Source organism: Orbicella franksi, chromosome 13 (genome assembly GCF_964199315.1).
Source record: "Orbicella franksi chromosome 13, jaOrbFran1.1, whole genome shotgun sequence".
NCBI lineage: Eukaryota > Metazoa > Cnidaria > Anthozoa > Scleractinia > Merulinidae > Orbicella > Orbicella franksi.
The window spans coordinates 18203240-18223241 of record NC_138157.1 but is presented as its reverse complement, the minus strand read 5'-3'; the positions used below and the strand labels follow the sequence as shown (position 1 = coordinate 18223241).

General features: G+C 39.4%; 1 protein-coding gene across 1 annotated transcript; it reads right to left on the bottom strand.

Moving 5' to 3' along the window:
• Window positions 1–554: 554 nt before the first annotated feature.
• On the bottom strand, window positions 555–19992 carry LOC145466751 (ATP-dependent DNA helicase Q4-like). Its single transcript, XM_081450458.1, has 17 exons — window positions 19064–19992; window positions 18833–18921; window positions 17267–17300; window positions 16639–16706; window positions 16083–16259; window positions 15250–15383; window positions 13984–14715; window positions 13617–13694; window positions 12312–12608; window positions 8578–8795; window positions 7175–7267; window positions 6478–6614; window positions 5724–5993; window positions 4470–4652; window positions 3480–3691; window positions 2571–2859; window positions 555–2208 (listed from the first exon to the last, which is right to left on the bottom strand). Exons 1-17 carry the CDS (start codon window positions 19074–19076, stop codon window positions 736–738), a joined length of 4497 nt encoding a protein of 1498 aa, XP_081306584.1. The 5' UTR covers window positions 19077–19992; the 3' UTR covers window positions 555–735.
• Window positions 19993–20002: the final 10 nt, after the last annotated feature.

Genomic DNA, 20002 nt, shown 5'->3' with positions numbered 1-20002 from the left:
CTGTAAATCCTGGTTCGTAATATTCCGCAGGATTTATCTTTTTGACAAAGTGGACGATGAAACATACCTTCGTGTGTTTTACTCTGCAGCTGTCGGCTAAATCTACGCGTCAACAATTGTTGCAGGCGCTGGTACTTTATGCTGTCCGCCATATTGAACACTATTGTGTGATCAACGTGGGAAAGTGGCCTGGTTACAACATTGCAGAGGCCCTTTCTAGCTGGAACTCAAGTGCCAGCTCCACAGCAATAAATGATTTCGCATAAGTCATTGACAAGGTCAGACAATGGAACAAACTATTCAGGATGGCAAACTTATCTCTTTTGTCATTGTAATTCATCTTTTCTTTGGCGCAGGTTTTCTCCAGCTCCAAATAAATTTGAAAAAGTAATTTTTAGTTGTTGTACGTGGTGAGGAAGAAGGGCGAGTAATGCAATAACGCACTTTGGGATAAGTTGATTTATTCCTGAACTGAACCGAGGAGCACTTGGAGCTAGACATTGGCTCCTTACTTTGGCGAGTAAGGATTGAATTGTTGGAAAATTAACAATAAATGCCGTATACAAGATATTTATTATGTAATCTATAAACAAGCATACAATATGATATGCAGAAAAAGAAAATTAAACATCTAGTCCGCCATGTTATGCTATGTAAAACATGCGTTTTCTTTACATTGTGACATGACTTTCACAACTGGAAAGAGGAAGTTAACAGACACGACTACGGGACATCTCATCTAAATCTTATCAATTCTTGCGTGGCGAACTTTCGAAGACTGTTAAACTCAACATCCAGGTGCTTTCTCCAAAAACGGCGGTCTCGGCCCCATACCTCCGCGGGATAACACGGACTATCGATGCCGTGAAATATTCGCGCAACGGCTCGACCTGTGAACGAGTGGTCGTGATGAACCCCAAGCAAAGCTCTGATATCACGTGCCACGATGTCCCAATTCACGTGATCGTCACGTGTGATACTCGAAGGGATACCTTTAGCACCTTTTCTTGCTTTGACCAGAGCTGCAAGCTCTACCTTTGTCAGGTCGTTACAATCTTCAAAATAGCTCCGCACGAGCTGCTTGAGCTGTTTATCTGCTTCTTCATCCACGGCGTCGGCGCACTGCCAAAATTCCGAGCACGACACGCTTTTGAGCGAATCATAAACGAACTGAAGCTGTTGCAGCTGGCTTCGCTCTTCTGCAAGGATTCGATCCTCGAGAAAATCGCAAACGCTGTCTCGCTCTGAATCTGAAAGATCACCAGGCGCTCGATGGTGCATGGACAAATCTGAGAACTCCACTAAGATCCCTGATTGACCCATGTTAGACAGAGAATTGTCAAATGATAATGAGGTGTTCCATTGAAGTGCCCTGAGCTCACGGCACACAGGGGCTAGGTCCCAACCCATCTTGTCCGCTAACTCAACCACCGAGAAGGTTAGCGAGCTAGACTTTTTAAAACCAGCCGCCGTTGTGGTGTTGAGCGAGACGGCAGCCGCTATGGGTGGGATTTTCTGCGCAACAGCTCTCAACTGAGGATACCCTCCATAAAACTTAACTGTGCAAGTTGACTTGACTGGTTGTAGTACCTCTAGCCAGCGGCGAGGATGAAGCTCGAGGTAACACAACAGAGTGGCGATGCTCTCCTCGCGGAGATCAAGTTCTTGAACAATACTTTCGGTTATCATGGCGACCTCGTGACCGCCACAAACACGACGAGAATTTTCTTGGGTAGATTGTTGATCTTGTTGCTCTGGGTCAGCGTGCTCTGCCGAATCTGATTTAAATTCATCACACAAATTTTTAGCGTCGGTAGGAGGCTCGTTAAAAGGTTTATTAACACCCTCCATTTCGGAATTGCTTTTTTCTACGGGATCAGTGCACAATTTCAGAGTTGAATCAAAACGTTCTGCTTCTTCTGTAGTTACTTTGTCGTCTCCAAGCTCTTGTACCTGAGCGTCAACTTCTTTCTTGTGCTGCAGTTCAACAGCTTGCAACTCAGCCTCCAGATTGGAGTCCAGCGCATCACCACACGCCTCTTCGAAGTCCAATAGTTCATTCTCGTTATGTCTGTTAGCATTTTTTAATTGTTCATGAAGTTTCTTACATTCACAACGCGGAAATGCTCGTTTGACCAGCTTCTTAATAGCAGACCGGTCCACGGTGTTAGCGTAAACGTGACGGCGGAGTTCACACATGTCTTTACCCTGCAAATGAAGGAACATTGCTACAAATGTTTTTAACAACCACTTCAAATCCGATAAGTAGAGCTGGTCTTATTTGTCACTTCTATGTACTTTTGGTCGGTTTATTTCCAGAGGGGTTTCGTCAATTTCCGAAGAAAAAATTCCTTCATAGCAAGGGAAGCCCTGGGGAAAAAACGCGCAATTGCATTCCACTATCCAGGTCCCATTTTCGATGTCAAACTCTTGTACAAGTTATTGCCTACCCAAAAACTTATGCACAATCTAAAGGTGAGAAAAAAATTTCATGCCCCAGAAAATTGCCCATCCTCCTCACCGTAAAAACAAGGACGATATCAGCAAAGATTTCCCCAGTATTCTCTCACCTCGGGGTCCAGAAACACGTGACAGTGCGAGGGACGCCCGTCCCGTCCCGCTCGACCAATCTCCTGAACATAGCTTTCAAAACTGCGTGGTAAGTTGTAATGGATTATAGCTCGTACATCTGATTTATCCAGACCCATACCAAATGCTACAGTCGCCACCACAATACGCAGCTGACCAGTCATGAAACGCTTCTGAACACGGCGTCTCTGTGCCGCGGTCAGTCCAGCGTGGTAGCATTCAGCATCCCATTTAGGAACGGCTGCCTTAGATGACTTCTTCTTGCCTTTACTAAAGCCGGAAAGAAAATGACTGGTTGTCAAAGAGATCGAATAGGCCATTTTTGATATATTAAAATTCTAACTTGGCTGCGAGGCTTAGGGTAAGAAAACAAAAGAAATTACTTATTCATTCCTCAACCTCGATGCAATTTCTTTTGTTTTATTTCCCCAAGCCTCGGAGCCAAGTTAGAGTTTTAATGTCTCGAAAATGGCCTATTTACACATACCGATAAGTAACCAGTACTATAGCAAAGTACTGCTATATAGCTTTTCTAGTCATGCTACGGTTTCATCCACAGACTTACATTTACTCTACTGATTTATAATTACTTAACATTGTTAGATGGCTTGCCCCGCGAGAGGACAAGATAAACCAAATCCTGTCCTGTGATTGGCTACATGAGCGGCTCCATCTTGCCCGCTCGAGATTACCCGCTGTGTAATAACTCTCTCTTGTGTGGTTTTAGATCTCGTCTACATCACAGTCCATAAAGAAAACAAACTTGCTTAATATTCAGCTATTTTGACCTCATACTTGGTCAGTAACCCATATAACTTGGTTGTTGGCAAGAGGGGGAAGTCTCTTCCAACCTGGCTGTACTTGTGTCAGTGGATTTTGAGAGTTCTCACCCTTTGGTTTTCTTTTTCTTTTTCACAGTCTTCTCCTCCTCCTCTTCCTCTCTCGGTTCATCCTGACCGTTCCAGCCGGACGCGAGCCTGGTGCTCTGCAAACACGTGCGTAAGGTTGAGGCCAGTTTCTCGGTCTGCTCTCGTCTGGTGCAGTAGATTATAATTGAATCACACTGGGAGAATCGACGGCCTTGAAGCAACTGTAACAACGCCTAATGAAAAACAAAGTGTGCATTTACATTGTACAGCCACCCGGTAAAATGCTACTTCATTGTCCTGTCTCCTGGGAGGAGGTATTGGGTTACAAATTCTCTCGTTCCTTGCAACATGACAACAGACCACCGAGAAAACGAATATTTTGAGAGGAAGCCACATCAGCCTCAGCTGGTTTTCATGCAGGTCCTCTGTCCTGGTCGAATTGGAATTTGGATATGTTGGTTTTTTTGTGGAGGGAGGAAAACCGGAGACCCAGAGAAAAACCATCGGAGCAAGGCGAGAACCAACAACAAACTCAACCCTCATATGGCACTGGGCCAGAATCGAACTCAGGCCACATTGGTGGGAGGCGAGCGCTCTCGCCACTGCGCCAACCCTGCTTCCCAGAGATATGATATGATACTTTCATCTTTCATACAAAGCGTTTTCACTCACGTGGCCAGCAGCCATTCAAATTTATTGGAACAAAAGAAAGTGTATACATAAGAAAAGAGTTCAATTCCCACAGGATTGGTTTAGTACACCAACATGGCCGCCGTTTCATTGTTTCAGGACACCAATATGGCTGCCATGACGTCAAGTGAAAACACTCTATTCATAATCTTGACACTGTTACTTTCACAAATTGCATGTTTCCATGGTTATCAATTTTATTTTCATTTTCCATTCTTCAAGCAGTCACTAACATAAAATAACTTTTGAACCTCTACGGAAAAGAGGCTCACACAACGGAAAAGTTAAAAAAAAAAGCTGTGAAAAGCTGTCAAGTTGTACCTGTGTCCTGTCACTGTCACATGAAACAGACAGAAACAAGTTGGGCGGTACAGCTCCGCCTCGGATCACAGCGCCGGGATCGTGTGCAATACCGAGATGCTCAGCGACCGAGCTCGCTGTCGCTTGTGTGGCCGTGGCCGTCAATCCCAGGAAACAACGCACACCGAACTTCTCACGAAGAACCTATAAAGATGAACGAAAAACAGTGTCAAGGAGTTACCAGCTTAAGGTGATACAATAATTTTCTTGCAGTTTGGACTGACAACATCATGAGAAATAAATCTCATGAGACGGGTAAAGATTTAGAAGCAAAGCAAGATGTTTCTAATTTCACTGGCTTATTTTTAGAAAAAGGCTGAGTAACTAATGTTTGTTGAGGAAACCATTCAAATAATGATCAACACGCAGTAGTTCCACGGGATGCTGCTTGTTCTCCGATATTGTCAGTGTTGAAGCCGACAAAGACGACAAATACAGGACACGTTATGGACGTACAATCAGACGTCCCAAGAGACTGTAGAACACTTTCATTTATATGCGAGTGAGCGTGAGTTTGAGTTTGGTTGCGTGTGTGCGTATTTTTTTTTTTTTGCTGTTGCTTGAAGAGTCAGATCACAATTCTCGATGTAATACTGCCGGATTAAACTGCTAGGTCCAATTCTGCGAGTGTTAGTCGTTTTACTGGGCCCGTACAGTCAGAGTGAAGAATTCATAATAACAATGTATTTTAACCTCAAACTAGCACGCTCATGAGAGTGAAAAAAACAAACAAACAATCATCCCGGCAAAAACAAAGGCACTTATAACTGGTTAATTTAATAAGTTGTTGTAGACACATTAACCGAAGCATATCAAAGACCTAGCAAATAACGTTTCACCCCCTTGCTCCGGTAAGACGTAATTTATTGATATTCTTGTCCCCTTAATCAGAGGCAAAGTGCGGACCTTATACGGACCGAAAACTGCCTTTACGATCCGTACAAACCGCAATCGACAACACTTTTTTCACCACCTCGCTTAGGTAAGACGCGATTTATATCGGTTATCCGAAGTCCCCCTAATAACGTGCAATTTTCTGACCGCATACGGACTGAAAACAGTCTTGTACGGTCTACAAAACTTACCGGATCGTTGAATTGCCTTTTTTTTTCGAACTATGGAAAACTACTAGTTTGCAAATGATTGATCTCAACACTTTTCCAAGAACGAAGTCTGGTAATATTAACAGCATGGAAATTGGTCACTGCAACCTACCTTACAAACTCTGAGGTAGGAAGGTCGAAAATTGTGCGACCACTCAGAGACACAGTGAGCTTCATCTATGCAAGCGAATGCAATCTGAGGAAGCTGCGAAACAGAAGGGAGACAACCATTTCCAGAGCTCCCTCCTACTAGGGCCTCAGGGGAGAGGAGCAGGACAGACACCTTCCCGGCACACAGGTCTTCTACCACCTTCTGACGCTGGGCCTTTGTGAGGTTTGTGTGAAGGCAGGCACCTTTCAATCCATGTGGAAGACCAGTAACCTGAACAACGGATGTTACAGTAAATAGTACTTCAGTGACAGTCAATAAGCACTTTTATTACATGACTAAGCTAGTTTGTTTAGCGGGCCAATAACAACGATAAACCAATCACACTGCTCTATAGCTGGTCCAACAATTGCCCAAGTATTGGACCAGACACTGCCCCGAATGATCTTGCGTGACCACTCCTATGGGTTTTCCTATGGTTATATTGCTCATTTTTTAAAAAAGAATTAACTTGAAATAAAATAAAAATACAGTAAAAAATGAAAATCTCTTTTCTTTTCTTTCTCGGACACGAGTAAATGCTAAGCTTGCCTTCAATCAAAATTGTGCAATTGAAGTTTATGCGTGTGTTTCCAGTCCATGATGTTGAATTTTTTTCTAAACATTCTCAGTCGTGCAATAAATCTCATGGCCGTATAATTATCTCCTGCACATTAACCACTCTGAAAGGAGTAATTTGAGCACATTGATGTTGTACCTGATCTTCCATGAGAGACACAAGAGGTGAGATAACCAGTGTTAAACATGGCGACCTTTGTGCATAGAGAAAAGCCGGGAGCTGATAACACAGAGATTTGCCAGCTCCAGTTGAGAGCACCACCAGTGATGACAAACCTACAGTTGAAAATATGCACAACAATCAAATGCCATAGTTTCTATTCCAACAATAATTTTGAAATCAGTGGATTCATAAGCTTTGCAAAAGACGTCATAGCTGACCAAGGCACATGTAAATTGTAACCTGGGCCTAGCACTGCACTAAATACATAATCCTGGCCATTTGAGTCATTAGATAGTCGTCAATAATTTGTCAGTTATAAGTGCTCTGTGGGTCACAGAAGACTTGTCATGAGTCCACAACTTTAGCTTTTACATTTAGTCAAGTCACTAGTCCATGCCATGCCACTAGTGCGCTTGCCTCCAGATCGAACGGTCCAAATTAGAGCCCTGGCTGGGTCATTGCGTTGTGTTCTTCGGCAAGACACTTTACTCCTACAGCACTCCTCTCCACCCAGGTGTATAAATGGGTACTGCAGGATTCAATGCTGGGATGGACTAGCATCCCATCCAGGAAGGAGAAGAAATAATTCTAGGCACTTCATGCTACAAAAACTGGAGATAAGTGCTGACCTGATGGGCTAATTGGCTCAGATGCAGACTTCACCTACACTTACCACAAAGGATTCTCATTACAGCTTCCTGCTGCCCTGGTCGGAATGATGAAAATCCTAACTTCTCTAGAGAAGACAACACTTCTTTTGTAATGTCTGAAATACAATGAAAAGGAAAATATTGAGTCATTACCATTATTATTTTGCTGTACGTCAGCCCCCTTTTCTTAGTCTCTTTTGTGTGACACCAAAGAAAGTGGTATAAGAAAAATCGCCACAAACGTAAGAATGTATGGTCATTTTTCATCTCGCAATTTCTGTTCATAGTCAAATTTAGTGCGAGTTAAGTTGGATGTCACAGGTACATCCATTGCCAGTCCTGAGATGTGAGATAAACTTCTGAACTCTAGTTTACTAGTGACAATGTACATAATCCCCCCCCCCCCCTCAAATGCTTGGTGGCCCGTTTGAATTATCTTACTTATTTTTTATTTTATTTTACAGATTATTCGCCATGAGGTACTAGTTAACCCCACCACCTAACCATCCCCCTAAAAAATTGGTAACCTATTCCCTGGAACCACAATATAAATAATCATGAAAACCAAAAGAAAAGAAATTTTTCCAAAACAGAGGAAAACAAAAAAAAAAGTTAACAAGAACAACGTGTGACAATATTGACACAAAGGCACTGAGGACAGACTAACTTATATGAACGAATGTCACCTTGATTGAACACCAAACTTAATCTATTATAAAAAAATGATTTCAACTTTTTCTTAAACGGTACTAACTTTAACTCTGACCTTATAAGGATAGGTAATGCATTCCACAAATCAGTTATTCATATGAAGAAAGAGTTACGGAAAAGAGCTGATTTGGTGGTTTTGTTATTGAGGAAAAGCCCAGAAGATCCCCGATGGGAACGCCCACTACAAAATTGGACAAAGTTATGTAAATTAAAATCAGTAAGTCCAGAATTACACTTAAAGAAAAATAAAGATTCATAGAACAGTAATTATGTTCATAGTACTACGGATTTACAGTAACTACTCCAATGAACATGTATCAAGTACAAGTGTATCTTATAAGACAAGTGTGACCGTTGCCATTTGTTAAGGTTGTGAATCAACAGACCTTTTTAGCTTGGGCGCTTTGTTTTCCCATTACAGACAACGTGATATCCTCTAGAGAATTGTTCCTGTATCCATCTAAAAATTACTTATTTACATGTATATACACGTGACTATTTCAAAATTTGTAAGCAGAAATTCTCAAGAGTATCATCACATGGTCTGAAATGAGGCAACATTCCGCCCTAGCTAAAAAGGTCTATTTTATCTGTATACTGGAAAATATATTGTTTTCATTAACTTAGTTCTAGTCCATGGAATTACTGGGGTAAACTTACTCTTTGTCTTGTTCCTCTTGAACATAACAATCACAATCATGTTGATGTTACTTACCAATGGGCTTTCCATTCTCTGGCTGATAAAAAGGCTTGACTGCTGGGGGAGGGCTGGGTGGTGTGTACACAGGCCTAGGAAGCTGGTGTGGTAGAATCACAAGTTCTTCATTTTGTGAGGAGTCATCCTGTTGCACTCCTGTAGCCATCAATGCAGCTTCCTCTAATGTAGGGAGTGGTTCAAACTCCTCCATCTCAACATCATCTGTTTCTTGTTCACTTAAGTTACAAACAAAGACCATGTTACTAGATGATTTAAGAGGTTAGGTCAAGCAATTTCAGGGTGAGGTGTATAAATGGGTACTGGCAAATTTAATGCTAGAGGTAACCCTGAGATGGGCTAGCATCCCATCCAGGGGGAGTAGAAATACTCTTAGATGCTTTATGCTATGGAAACCGGAGATAAGCGCCAGCCTGATGGGCCACTTGGCTTGTGTGCAGACTTTACCAACCTTTACCTACCGAATATTGGTACCCTCTACCCTCTCTGTAAAAAAACTACTACTTTCCCAAAGTAAAATAATAAAAACCAGCACATAATTCTTTGAATTTCAGCTTCCACAAACATGTTCCCCATTAAGTGGAGAGCATGTTTATGAAGCCAGTTGCAGTTGAAGATTGCAACAAATGATGGTATTTCAGTAATATGATTGTAATAATAATACATTTTTGTAGGGTGCATTTCTTAACTCAATGTGCCTAGCAGTAAATAACTAACTAACTAAATAAAACAAAAAACTAACTAACTAAATTAACTAAACAATATTACTTATGAAAAATAACAGACTAAAAACCTTCTTAAAAAAAATAGGTCTTTAGTTAAGTTTTAAAACTTTCCACATTATTTGCTTTCTTAATGTGTTCTGGTACAGTACTCCATAATTTCAGTGCAGCAAAAGAAAAGGCTCTTGCATCATAACTGTCCATTTTAACCATTTGACAACTAAGTGACAAGCGTGATGTAGATCGTAAATTGTGCGATGGACGGTATTCCTTTTTGAAGGTTACAGGTAATTAGAGGTAAATGTTTTTATTTCCAAAGTTTCTCTAAGGTATCTGATATCCTGCAATGGCAAAGTGTACAAACCACACCAAAAGCTCAAAGAAAAACTAACTACTTCCCCTAGCTACATAATAAAAAGCAGAACTCAATTATTCAAATTTCAATTTCCTACACCAACATGATCACCGCTAAAGGGCTGAACATGTTGATGTAGCAGTTGAAGTTGAACATAACAACCAATGGAATGTTCTTATTCCTGAACTTTTCTTACAATATATGACAACCTGTAATTGCACAGTGTACCTACCACATCAAGAGTTCCGATTAATTCTTCTTACGAATCAGAAATAACTTAGCCTTCTTTATAATCATACATATGGAATTACTATTTAAATGTAAGAGAGGAAAGCTACAGCAGAAAGTCTGTAAATATGGATGTTTATTACCTCATAACTTTTATGATAATGCGAGTTTCATAAAACTCACATGTAGCATTAAGCACATCAACGTTCTTAATCTATTGACACTGATTAAAATTTTAGGATTTAGATACCTTTTAAGTGTTAGGGTTCTTTATACTCTGGTCATGTGACTGGCCAAATATGGCCAAGATTTAAAACTCTTCAATGGAACAAACCTGTGCAAAATGTTTATCCTTGGGAGGTCTGGTTAGACAGTTAGAAACCTTCCTTAGTAACAAATTCATGACCAATAATATTAGTGGTTAAAGGGGCTAGGGCACGCTATTTTAGGTAATTTCGTTTAATTTTGTTAATTAGAAGCTCTAAACATCAAAGTAGCAGAGCAAGAGTCTTTCATTTGCAAAATCATGGCCACATAACAACTGAGAATGATTTTCCAGCTGTGTAAATGACATTTTGATATAAACTGATAAAATTTGAAAAAAGGTGGGCCAACGTTTTTCAAATTTACCCAAATGCAATCCATTTTAATCCTCTCCAGTTTTGTCCATCCATGTCCCTTCTTGGCTTTCCTGTGTTTTGTTTGAGATCTTCTATAATTTTGAGCCGTTTTTGTGATATTTTAGTTAATTCTATGACCATTTAATCAGTGCTGAAATTGCCTAAAATTGCATGACCTAGCCCCTTTAAGAAGGACCCCCCTTAAGAGCTCATTGAAACACTAACTACATTAATCCATTAAAGGTAGATTAATCCTTCTAATTCAACTTACTACACAAGCATCAACCCAGTTAAATGGTGAACATGTTCATGTAGCAAGTGAAGTTGAAGATTTTAAAATTCATGACCAATTAGTAGTTAAGAGGGACCCACCTTAAGAGCTCATTGAAACATTAACTACATTAATCCATTAAAGGTACATCAATCCTTCTAATTCAACTTACTACACAAGCATCAACCCAGTTAAACGGTGAACATGTTCATGTAGCAAGTGAAGTTGAAGATTTTAAAATTCATGACCGATTAGTAGTTAAGAGGGACCCACCTTAAGAGCTCACTGAAACACTAACTACATTAATCCATTAAAGGTACATCAATCTTTCTAATTCAACTTACTACAAAAGCATCAACCCAGTTACACGGTGAACAAGTTCGTGTAGCAAGTGAAGTTGAAGATTTTAAAATTCATGACCAATTAGTAATTAAGAGGGACCCACCTTAAGAGCTCATTGAAACACTAACTACATTAATCCATTAAAGGTACATTAATCCTTCTAATTCAACTTAATACACAAGCATCAACCCTGTTAAATGGTGAACATGTTCATGCAGGAAGCTGAGGTGAAGCTGAAGATTTTAACAGCTGGTGGGATTTCAGTAACTGTTCTTATTTTATAACTTTCCCTACAATAGCTGACATCCTGCAGTGGTTAGGCATACCTAACACATCAAGAACTCGCTGAAAAACTAACTTATGACACAAACATATGTCCCATTAAAAGGAGAACATGTTCCTATAGTCAGGACTTCATCAGCAAATGCTCTAAATTGAAAGTTTTCCTATGATACAAGTACATGGAAACCTCCTGCAAAGCCCAATGTAGAACATCTACCTCCCAAAGTTACTCAATGAAAAGCAGTACCTCTCTGATGGCTAACATGAGCATCGTTTTTAAAAATCTACTTTGCACTACTACAATTCAAAATACTACAATGATTCAATTAAGCACCCTAGGAGCTTATTTACTTTTGGCAGCTAGAGGGTGCTTTTAGTAGAGGGGGTACTGAGGGCTACAAATATTTTTTTTTCTCTTGAAAGGACATATGTCCTGCTAAGACACCATCTTGGTCAGACAAAACAAAAATGTGGTTGGACATCACCAAAAAAGTAAGATTTACTCATGGTAGATTTTTAGTCATCCTTACCGTAAAATTATTTATGATAAAAAAAAAATGGTCCGGACAACATGTCCAACCACAGTTGGAATTTCGTCGGACATAGACAAATTCTGATCAGCCAATGTCTGATGACTGACTGTTATTTGCAGTACACAAACAGAAACTGTAACTCAAGAACTGTAACAATGGGGGCTGAAAGCACGTCTTGAATGCTGCTTTCGCTAAGGGGACACTTGTTGCAAGAGGACACTTAATGGAGTAGGGGTGCTTAATGAAAAAAAGGTCCTCAGTGGGAAGCACGTGTTAGAGAGGGAGCACTTACTGGAAGGAGGGCACCAGTATTGCTGTAATAGTAAGTTGGCATCTATTGGAAAGGTGCCCTTATGTCTTAAAATAGCCTGACAAACATACCAACGTTTCAAATTGCTGCCCAAACTGTTGTTGTTTCGTTTAGCTCCTCTACAGTTCTTAGCCCAGTGACCTTCTTGTCCACACTTATAACAAGCCCCAGATCCCCCTCCTCTTCCACCACCCCTTCCTCTGCCACTCCAACTTTTCTGCGGAACAAATTCACCACGTGATTTCATGATCTGTTTCCAAGCCTTCCTCTTGTGTGCAGATCCACTGATACCACCACCACGCCGGCGATAAGAACGGTGCTTCATGTTAAGTCTCTGAAAATTGTCACTGACAAGGCCTGATGATGCTCTGAGTGACAACAACAACAACAACAAAATACATGTGAAGTGTAGCCCTAGTTAAAACATAGTGTTTTCATTGGAACTTGCACTTTATCGTGCAGTGAACTAGCATTCCACCCAGAGGAAATACGAATACTCCCAGAGATAAGTTCTGACATGATGGGACTAACCTAACTGCTTACTAGTATTTGTCATACATGTACTACTATATAGCCCTACTAATGTAACCTTAAAGAAAATAATCTACCACAATCTGATGTTTATGTAAGGTGAAGCTGGATTGGTCGAATCTGAAGAAGCTATAGTGGCTCCATGCAAGTCATTTTAAATCACTTCAAGTGTGTATACGGCCAGCAGGGTTTTTGTAGTTTTGTTATCTCTATAATGTGTAGAAAGGTATTCTAAGAAAAAAATTGGATTTCGACATTTTAAAGCCCTAAAATCTAGCTTTAAAGTTCCCGCTTCAGCCATGCCCAATGAAGTTGACCGTGAGTCAGTGCAAATAAAGAGTCTGGGTTTCTGAATGAGTTGTGACATCAAGTCAGGAATTGCCAAATCCTGCTAGTTCAGGTCACTGTTGTTTCAGTAGTGGTGAGGAGTTTTCGTCGACAAAAAACAAACAAACTAAAGTTGGTGAAACAATGCGGTAGTCAGGCAAGCAAAATAAAAGCATGAAGCTTTGAGACGTTCCTGAAGTGACGTCATTCGTCACCAATCTTTCATTAAGTGGTCAACATCATTGGGTGTGGCCAAAGTGGGAAATTTAAAGCTTGACTTACGGCAAAAAAAGCATCAGAATTCATTGTTTGGTTTGAATACATTTTTAGATGTTATAGAGATACCAAAACCACAAAAACCCTGTAGGCCGTATGGACACTTTAAAGCTTTCAATTCTGAACATTCACCAAGAAGTTCTTACAAATTTTCACTACTTTGGAACATCTCCCTGCTGCTATTTCTCACCCTTGGTTCATTGGTATTATTAGTAATTTAACATATGGAGGAGAAAACGTACTTTGCTTTGCTACTTTTATGACGGGTCTCTTGTTTAGAAGCCTTTTGGGGTAGATCCTCTTCATCTGCATTGTTCTCTCTGTAAGTATAAAACATTGATGCTATTCAAATCACTTAGCAATCCCAAATAAAGAAATCACAAGTTTTAACATGCACCTGTTTAGAAATGTTTCACTACAGAAACAACACTATGATTTTGCTACAGTGCACAGAGATATAAGTCAGGTCGTTTCATATTAAAGATTTCTGAAACAAGTCACTGGGCATGGCATTTGCCCTATTGTAATGTGTGCACAATCAGAATGTATAAAATTCAACAAGCCCATGTGGTATAAGAGTATATTTAACAGCCCTGTTCATTAACTTACTCTTTGCTTTCTTCACAGATCTCCTCATCGATATCACTTTCACATCGCAACTTCTTGCAAGGCTTCTCCAGTTCCATGGTGTCTCTTCCAGCTTTTCTTTTATTTCTTGTGACTTCTAGAGGAGAATTCCTAGAGTCTTCAATAGAAGCAGATTCTGCATCTTCTCCTAATGCGTTGGACATGATAGGGTTTGAAAGAGAAACAAAATCTGAGCCACTTGCACAGCTTTTTCTTGATGACTCATCTGCATCACTGACCTGCAGATGAAGTTCTTCATTTGTGTATTTCTCATCCTCTCTTTCTTTGCATTTGTATGTTACAACAGTTTTGTCATCTCTTTTACAACTTCCATCCACAGCACTTTTCAGATTATTTACGTTTGATTTAATTTCAGGGCTCTTCTTTTTTGTATTCTTTTCCACAACATTAAAGGAATTCTGAGACGTTTCTTTATATTTCTCAATTGAACAAGAAATTTCACTCTGTCTACTTGTCCACAAAGTAGTACATGTATTTTCTCTGTCTGAGTTCTTTTCCTCACTAGTGGACATTTCCTCATCAAAGTGAATGTTTTCTGATTCAGATTTACTCTCTCTTAAACTATTCGAATGCGACATACAATGGTCTGTATCTAACTTGGGTTTATACTTTTCAAGCCAGGCTGATGAAATTGTTCCCCTTTTCTTGATTCGAACATTTCTTGATTGATGACCAGAGAGTGGTAAACTTGAACTGTGCATAACAAATAAGATGTTTTTTGTTAATTAATGTGAAACATGTCAAGTGCATGAAGAAGCAAACTAAGGTGAGCATTGTGGAGAGGTTTGACGGTATTTTTGATAATCCCTGGTGAAAATATTTCAGGGATCTTCAAGGATCATCAAAGATCTTCAAAAGGATCTTTGAGCATCTTAATTTTCACTGAACATCATCAAGGTCCTTCCGATCCAGGATATGGAAAAACATAACGGATCTTACAACAATCCTCCAAAGGTCCTCAAGGAGTCTTAAAGATCTTGGAAGATATTGCAGAGAATTAATTTTGTACTGAAGTCCTGGTAAAATCCTAATCAAATCCTTGACAATCTTGAAAGATCTTTGCCGAGATCTTTGGCAAGATTGTCAGTTTATAATATAGGTTCTTTAGCAGGTTTTTCAATATCTTGAAGGATTATTAAAGATATTTCAAGGTTTTTACCAGAGATGACACAACTATAGACTCAAAGAAGTGATTGCCATGCGTATGAACAACATTAAATTGTTTACCTAATTCTATTCCTGGTAGAAGATGTCATTTTGTGTTCAGACATATCAACTACTTTAATATCTTGAAAGTTATTATCGATACTAAAGGCTGGCTCGTTTTCAGTATTTCCACCTCGGTTGATTCCTGCGACATTCTGTTGAACAGAAAGAATGAAAATTTAATAATTTTGCACGTACATGAACAGGGTGCAAGAAAGATTGATTTCTCAGCCCTTGCCCATTGGTTGAGCTGAATGAGAGTCTCTAGAAGCATGAAAGGACTTGAAGGGTAATTTTTTAAAATATTTATTTATTATAATACTACATGTACACTTTAATGATAAATGCCAAAAAAATTTCTTGTCAACTCCCAAATAAGGTAAATCTCTTCTCAAATCCCCCAAAAAATTTGAATGTGCTCACATTCATTAAGTGTGCATAAATGTTGATGAAAATTGTCATAAGTACAGGAGTTTCCAGTGAAAAACGTTGACAAATTTAAACTCTTATCAATGCAGATTAATGCTTTGCCTGGGCTTTTAGATTAGCTGACCTTAACATCACTTTTTGAGGCACGTGCTGCATATGAAACAAGTTAAGTCACAGCACTTTGTGTCCAGTTCCCAGGGGTTTTTGAAAACATTTCACTGGTAGAGGATTGCACCAGAAATGTAAACTAAGATAAAGGGTTTGAATGATGCTGGAGACTGAATTTTTCAGGCTTTCTTTTAAACTGCTTGAAGTAATGTTCAACTGCAAAGATCTCATTTTCATTTGCTCATCAAAAAGTACACACAACAAAAATATTACACCAAAACAGCTTTTCAATTAAAGCATCCATAACATCAACAAACCTTATCAACATCATCCTTCTTTGCAGGTACATCATCTCTTTTCTTGGGCCTCTGCCCATGGCACAATCTTATGGGTGTGATATCAGCCCAATAGTTTGCACGAAAAGGTAAAGATGAAAGTTTTACATCTGCAACTTTCTTATTCAAAGTCTTGCCAAAAACTTCATCATTGTCTTCCTAATTGGAATTAGAGATTGAGAAATATAACTAAACAAAAAAGTAACATCATTTCACAAAAGCAAAGGGCTACTACTCTATCATTATACAATTAACACCTTCATTGCAAGTGGAGGTCCTCGGGAATCTGGGAGTGGACACTACTAAGGAAAGGGGAAGGGAGTGGGGGGGGGGGGGGAGGGAGGAGAAGGAGGTGAGAGAATGCCATATAATGCTAACACCACACTTGCTTGTCATTGTTAACTACGTGTATTTTGCATTTAACCATCTGTAAAAAAAGCTACAATAAGATGATTTGATCATCTAGTCTCTTGTCATGATATAATACATATTACATGATTTGAAACTTCAAAAGTGTAAAATAGATCTAATTAAAAACCTGTTTGCATCCTTCTGTCTCTACCCTGGATGTCGACTCTTTCAGTACTTTGTATCTCTTATAGGATTCTGGGAACAGTAGCATAGAAAAAGGCACTTTAAGCATCACTAAGTTAAACAAAACTTTATCTGAACCACATGTACAACAAGCTGTTGAGCTGGATGGTAATATTTGACATGGTTGTTTCTACAGTGAGTCCATACACTATAATTATACAGAAGCTCGAAACTTGAAACTCAAGCTTTGAAACTTAGTTCTTGATGCTCTTAAACATCAAGTATCAGGTTTTGAGTCAAGACTGTCAACTTACGTTTTGACTGCTACTGTACGACCTTGAGCCATACATTTTTAAATATATGATATTCCCAACCAATGAATGTGCTCAGACCTTTTAAGGTCAATGTCTTTAAGCAACATAATCAAAATATTCCTTGGACTACTAGTCAGGAATCTTGCTTCAACTACTGGACAATTTCCCAAAGGTGATCATTTGGTAAATTCTCATGAGCTCTGTGATGGAGTATGCATTGATGTTACATGGAAAAATTCAAATCTGATCACTCTTAGGTCTTCAAAGGCTCAATTACAAGTAATGCACCCTTGAAATGTACTTTGTAAAGTAACAAACCTTTTATTTCATCTGGACCACTGTTTATGTCATCCTGTAAAAGCAAGTGGCAAAGATAAAGTTAATCCTTTTAACTCCAGCAGATGATTCCATGTATTTTATAAACTCTCCGTACTTAATATTTAGACTATAGTTAAACAGCCAGGTTATTATTATTTTTTAATTTACTAATTTTTCTATTGTACACGTCAGTAAAATTACACACAGATATATTAGTAGGTTAGGAAAATAGGGGACCCTACACTATCATAGAACAAAATAACTAAACTGCAATAAGTCACTTCTGTAAGAAGCCTGTTCCTGCCACCACTACATGCAAGTGGCCTTCATGAAGGCTCTATCCTGAGGGACACAATGTTAGGAAAAGGGGCTAGGAGAGCCTGTATATAGCTGCAAGAATTTGGACTCAAAATAGCAATTGAGGGAATTTAAATCAGGGATTTTTCCCAAAAAACGGCAATTAAATCTTATAAATACCTACAGTATTTCCAAGAAATATCCTTTGAGCATGAAAACTAACATTCTCTTCTACTCTGAGGTAAAGAGAAGGTGATTCTAATTTGTCTAGAACACATGAATGCAAGTTGTTTAGCCTCAAAGTACATGGTTAGTCCCAACCAGATGTCAATAACTTTCATGCTTTACTGTGCATCCTAAAAAGAGCAAATTATGGAGGTTTTGCACCCAATCGAGTTTGCTCCCAGCATTTAATCTTGTCTTCACCCTTGAAAAACAAGAAATAATCTTTTTATCTTCTGGTTGGGGCCTAACTGGTTTGAGACTTATCAACCAGATAGGCCAAATTTGGCTGCAGTGCCAGACTCCCTTAGAGATAGAGCATCAATCATATCTAAATAGCACACCATGTGAACTTACTCAGACTAACTGAGGTGGAATAAGGAAGTCTAGGAACAATGCAAGCAAAACCCCTTTTCTTATCATAAAAAGCTGAAAATAGAAAGCCAGAAAAGGAAAAAAAACTAAAACTACAACAGACATGAAAATTGAAAAAAGTGTTCAACAGCGATAATTAGGATGGCATTCAGAATTTAAGGACATCTAGGTCCATTTTGTCTGTCCTCTCCCCTGCCTATTCCTCCAGTGGACTATGGTAGGTTATTTTGCCAGAGATCCCTCCCACAGGATCAGGCTTTTAGCCAAATGGGTGTCCAGGCATCCTGTGGACGGCCACTTGTTAATTAAAAGAAAATCGTTTTATTTTTCATATTGTTCCTTACAAATTGTCCATTTGAGCAGGCACTATAGCGCATAATTTTTGAACGACCATTTTTCAAATCCTGGCGAAAAGCCTGCATGGGATACCCCAGGAAGTTGCCGCTTAGTTTTGTCTTTCCAAATGCAAAATGCAAAACCCTCCCAACAAAATAAAACTTTTACTATTCTATAGCCAAAAAAATCCAAGTAAGGCCGTACAAACAGGTCACATGCATCGATGATCGACCGGCGCCGTCACTTCCTCTTGAAATGTCTTGCAAGTTCCAACTCTTCCACAAGATCAGAATTACAAGTCAACTTTATTTAATTATCCTCAGTCTAATAACCTACCTTGTTGGGTTTACGGCCATGTGTTCGTTCAAACATGTTTTCCCAGCATTTCAGCTCTCGTTTGAGGGTTGATAGCTCTTTCATGGCTTCTATCAAGAATGAAAGAAATTTGTCTGTCTAAAACTTTCGCCCGCTATTTATAAAATTAAGCTTATGCAAAGCTGAGCTTGCAGACGTATTTTTTCTGCTTTGCAAAACGTAATAGGGCAAAAAAATTATCGCTTTACTTACTTGTTCCAATCATGTCTGCAGCGTCGACTATTTTGTTCTTATTGAGTCGTTTCGAAGCGACAGAATGAAGAATTTGTTCACGTCCGCCATAGATATCGTCACTCCTGGCATGCTTTGTTCCACTTTGTAACCTTCCCGCCAAGAACAAAGAAGACGAGTCCTGGGTACTAGCGCCTACTGTTGCATTGGAGGGAGGGGCTGCTGGGGGATCTTTCGCGAATCGAAGGAACAGAAATTTGTTGTTTATTGTACCGTTAAATACAATAGAGGTAAAGGATGCTTTAGAGAATGACCTAAAATTAGAAGATCTATCTTAGCCTCGCTCAGAATTGCCATCAGATGGCTCATCGTCTACGGCACTACTGATATACAGTGAGCTATCCGTGGAAGACGTAAAAAGCTACACCTCTTTTTCTTATATAAGAATATTGTTTTTCCGGCCGAGGCTTATCATTCCTATTTTTCTGCCAAAATATTCTTGTGAACATTCTTAGATTATAGCGTATGACATTCCGTCTTCCAATGTATTTGGTGTCTGGATGGTGTTAAAGTAATTTTGGAGGTAGTCTGAGTGCAATTCAGGGAGTAGTCGGGCGAGTAATTTCACAATCAGACGAGCGCAGCGCGAGCCGGACAACCATTTTGCTAATTCTTGCTCCAGTCCCTTGTGGGGGCAAAATTTGATCTATTTAATGAATTAATGAGGCCATTTTTGGCCGAGTGATCACTTCTCGCCCCCACATGAGAACGGAACTAAGAAATTTTTGCATAAGCAAAATGGCCTATTAGTAGCACGATTAGATAACTTTAATTGGGTATCCACGTGATCATGGGGGTAATTACATTTTAAGTAGGCGCGCGGAAAACCAATCATAATCGAGAGTTTTGCTATAGATCGTACGATTTGGCTTTTTACTGTCTCGGAACTGAAATTTTAAG

What these genes read in the sequence shown, in the direction of transcription:
- LOC145466751 (XM_081450458.1), bottom strand. An exon ending in AGACAGAAGGATGCAAACAG is followed by an intron (nt 16,260 to 16,638) that starts GTTTTTAATTAG and finishes AATTCCAATTAG; the next exon opens with GAAGACAATGATGAAGTTTT. An exon ending in CCTACCTCAGAGTTTGTAAG is followed by an intron (nt 4,653 to 5,723) that starts GTAGGTTGCAGT and finishes TCATCTTTATAG; the next exon opens with GTTCTTCGTGAGAAGTTCGG.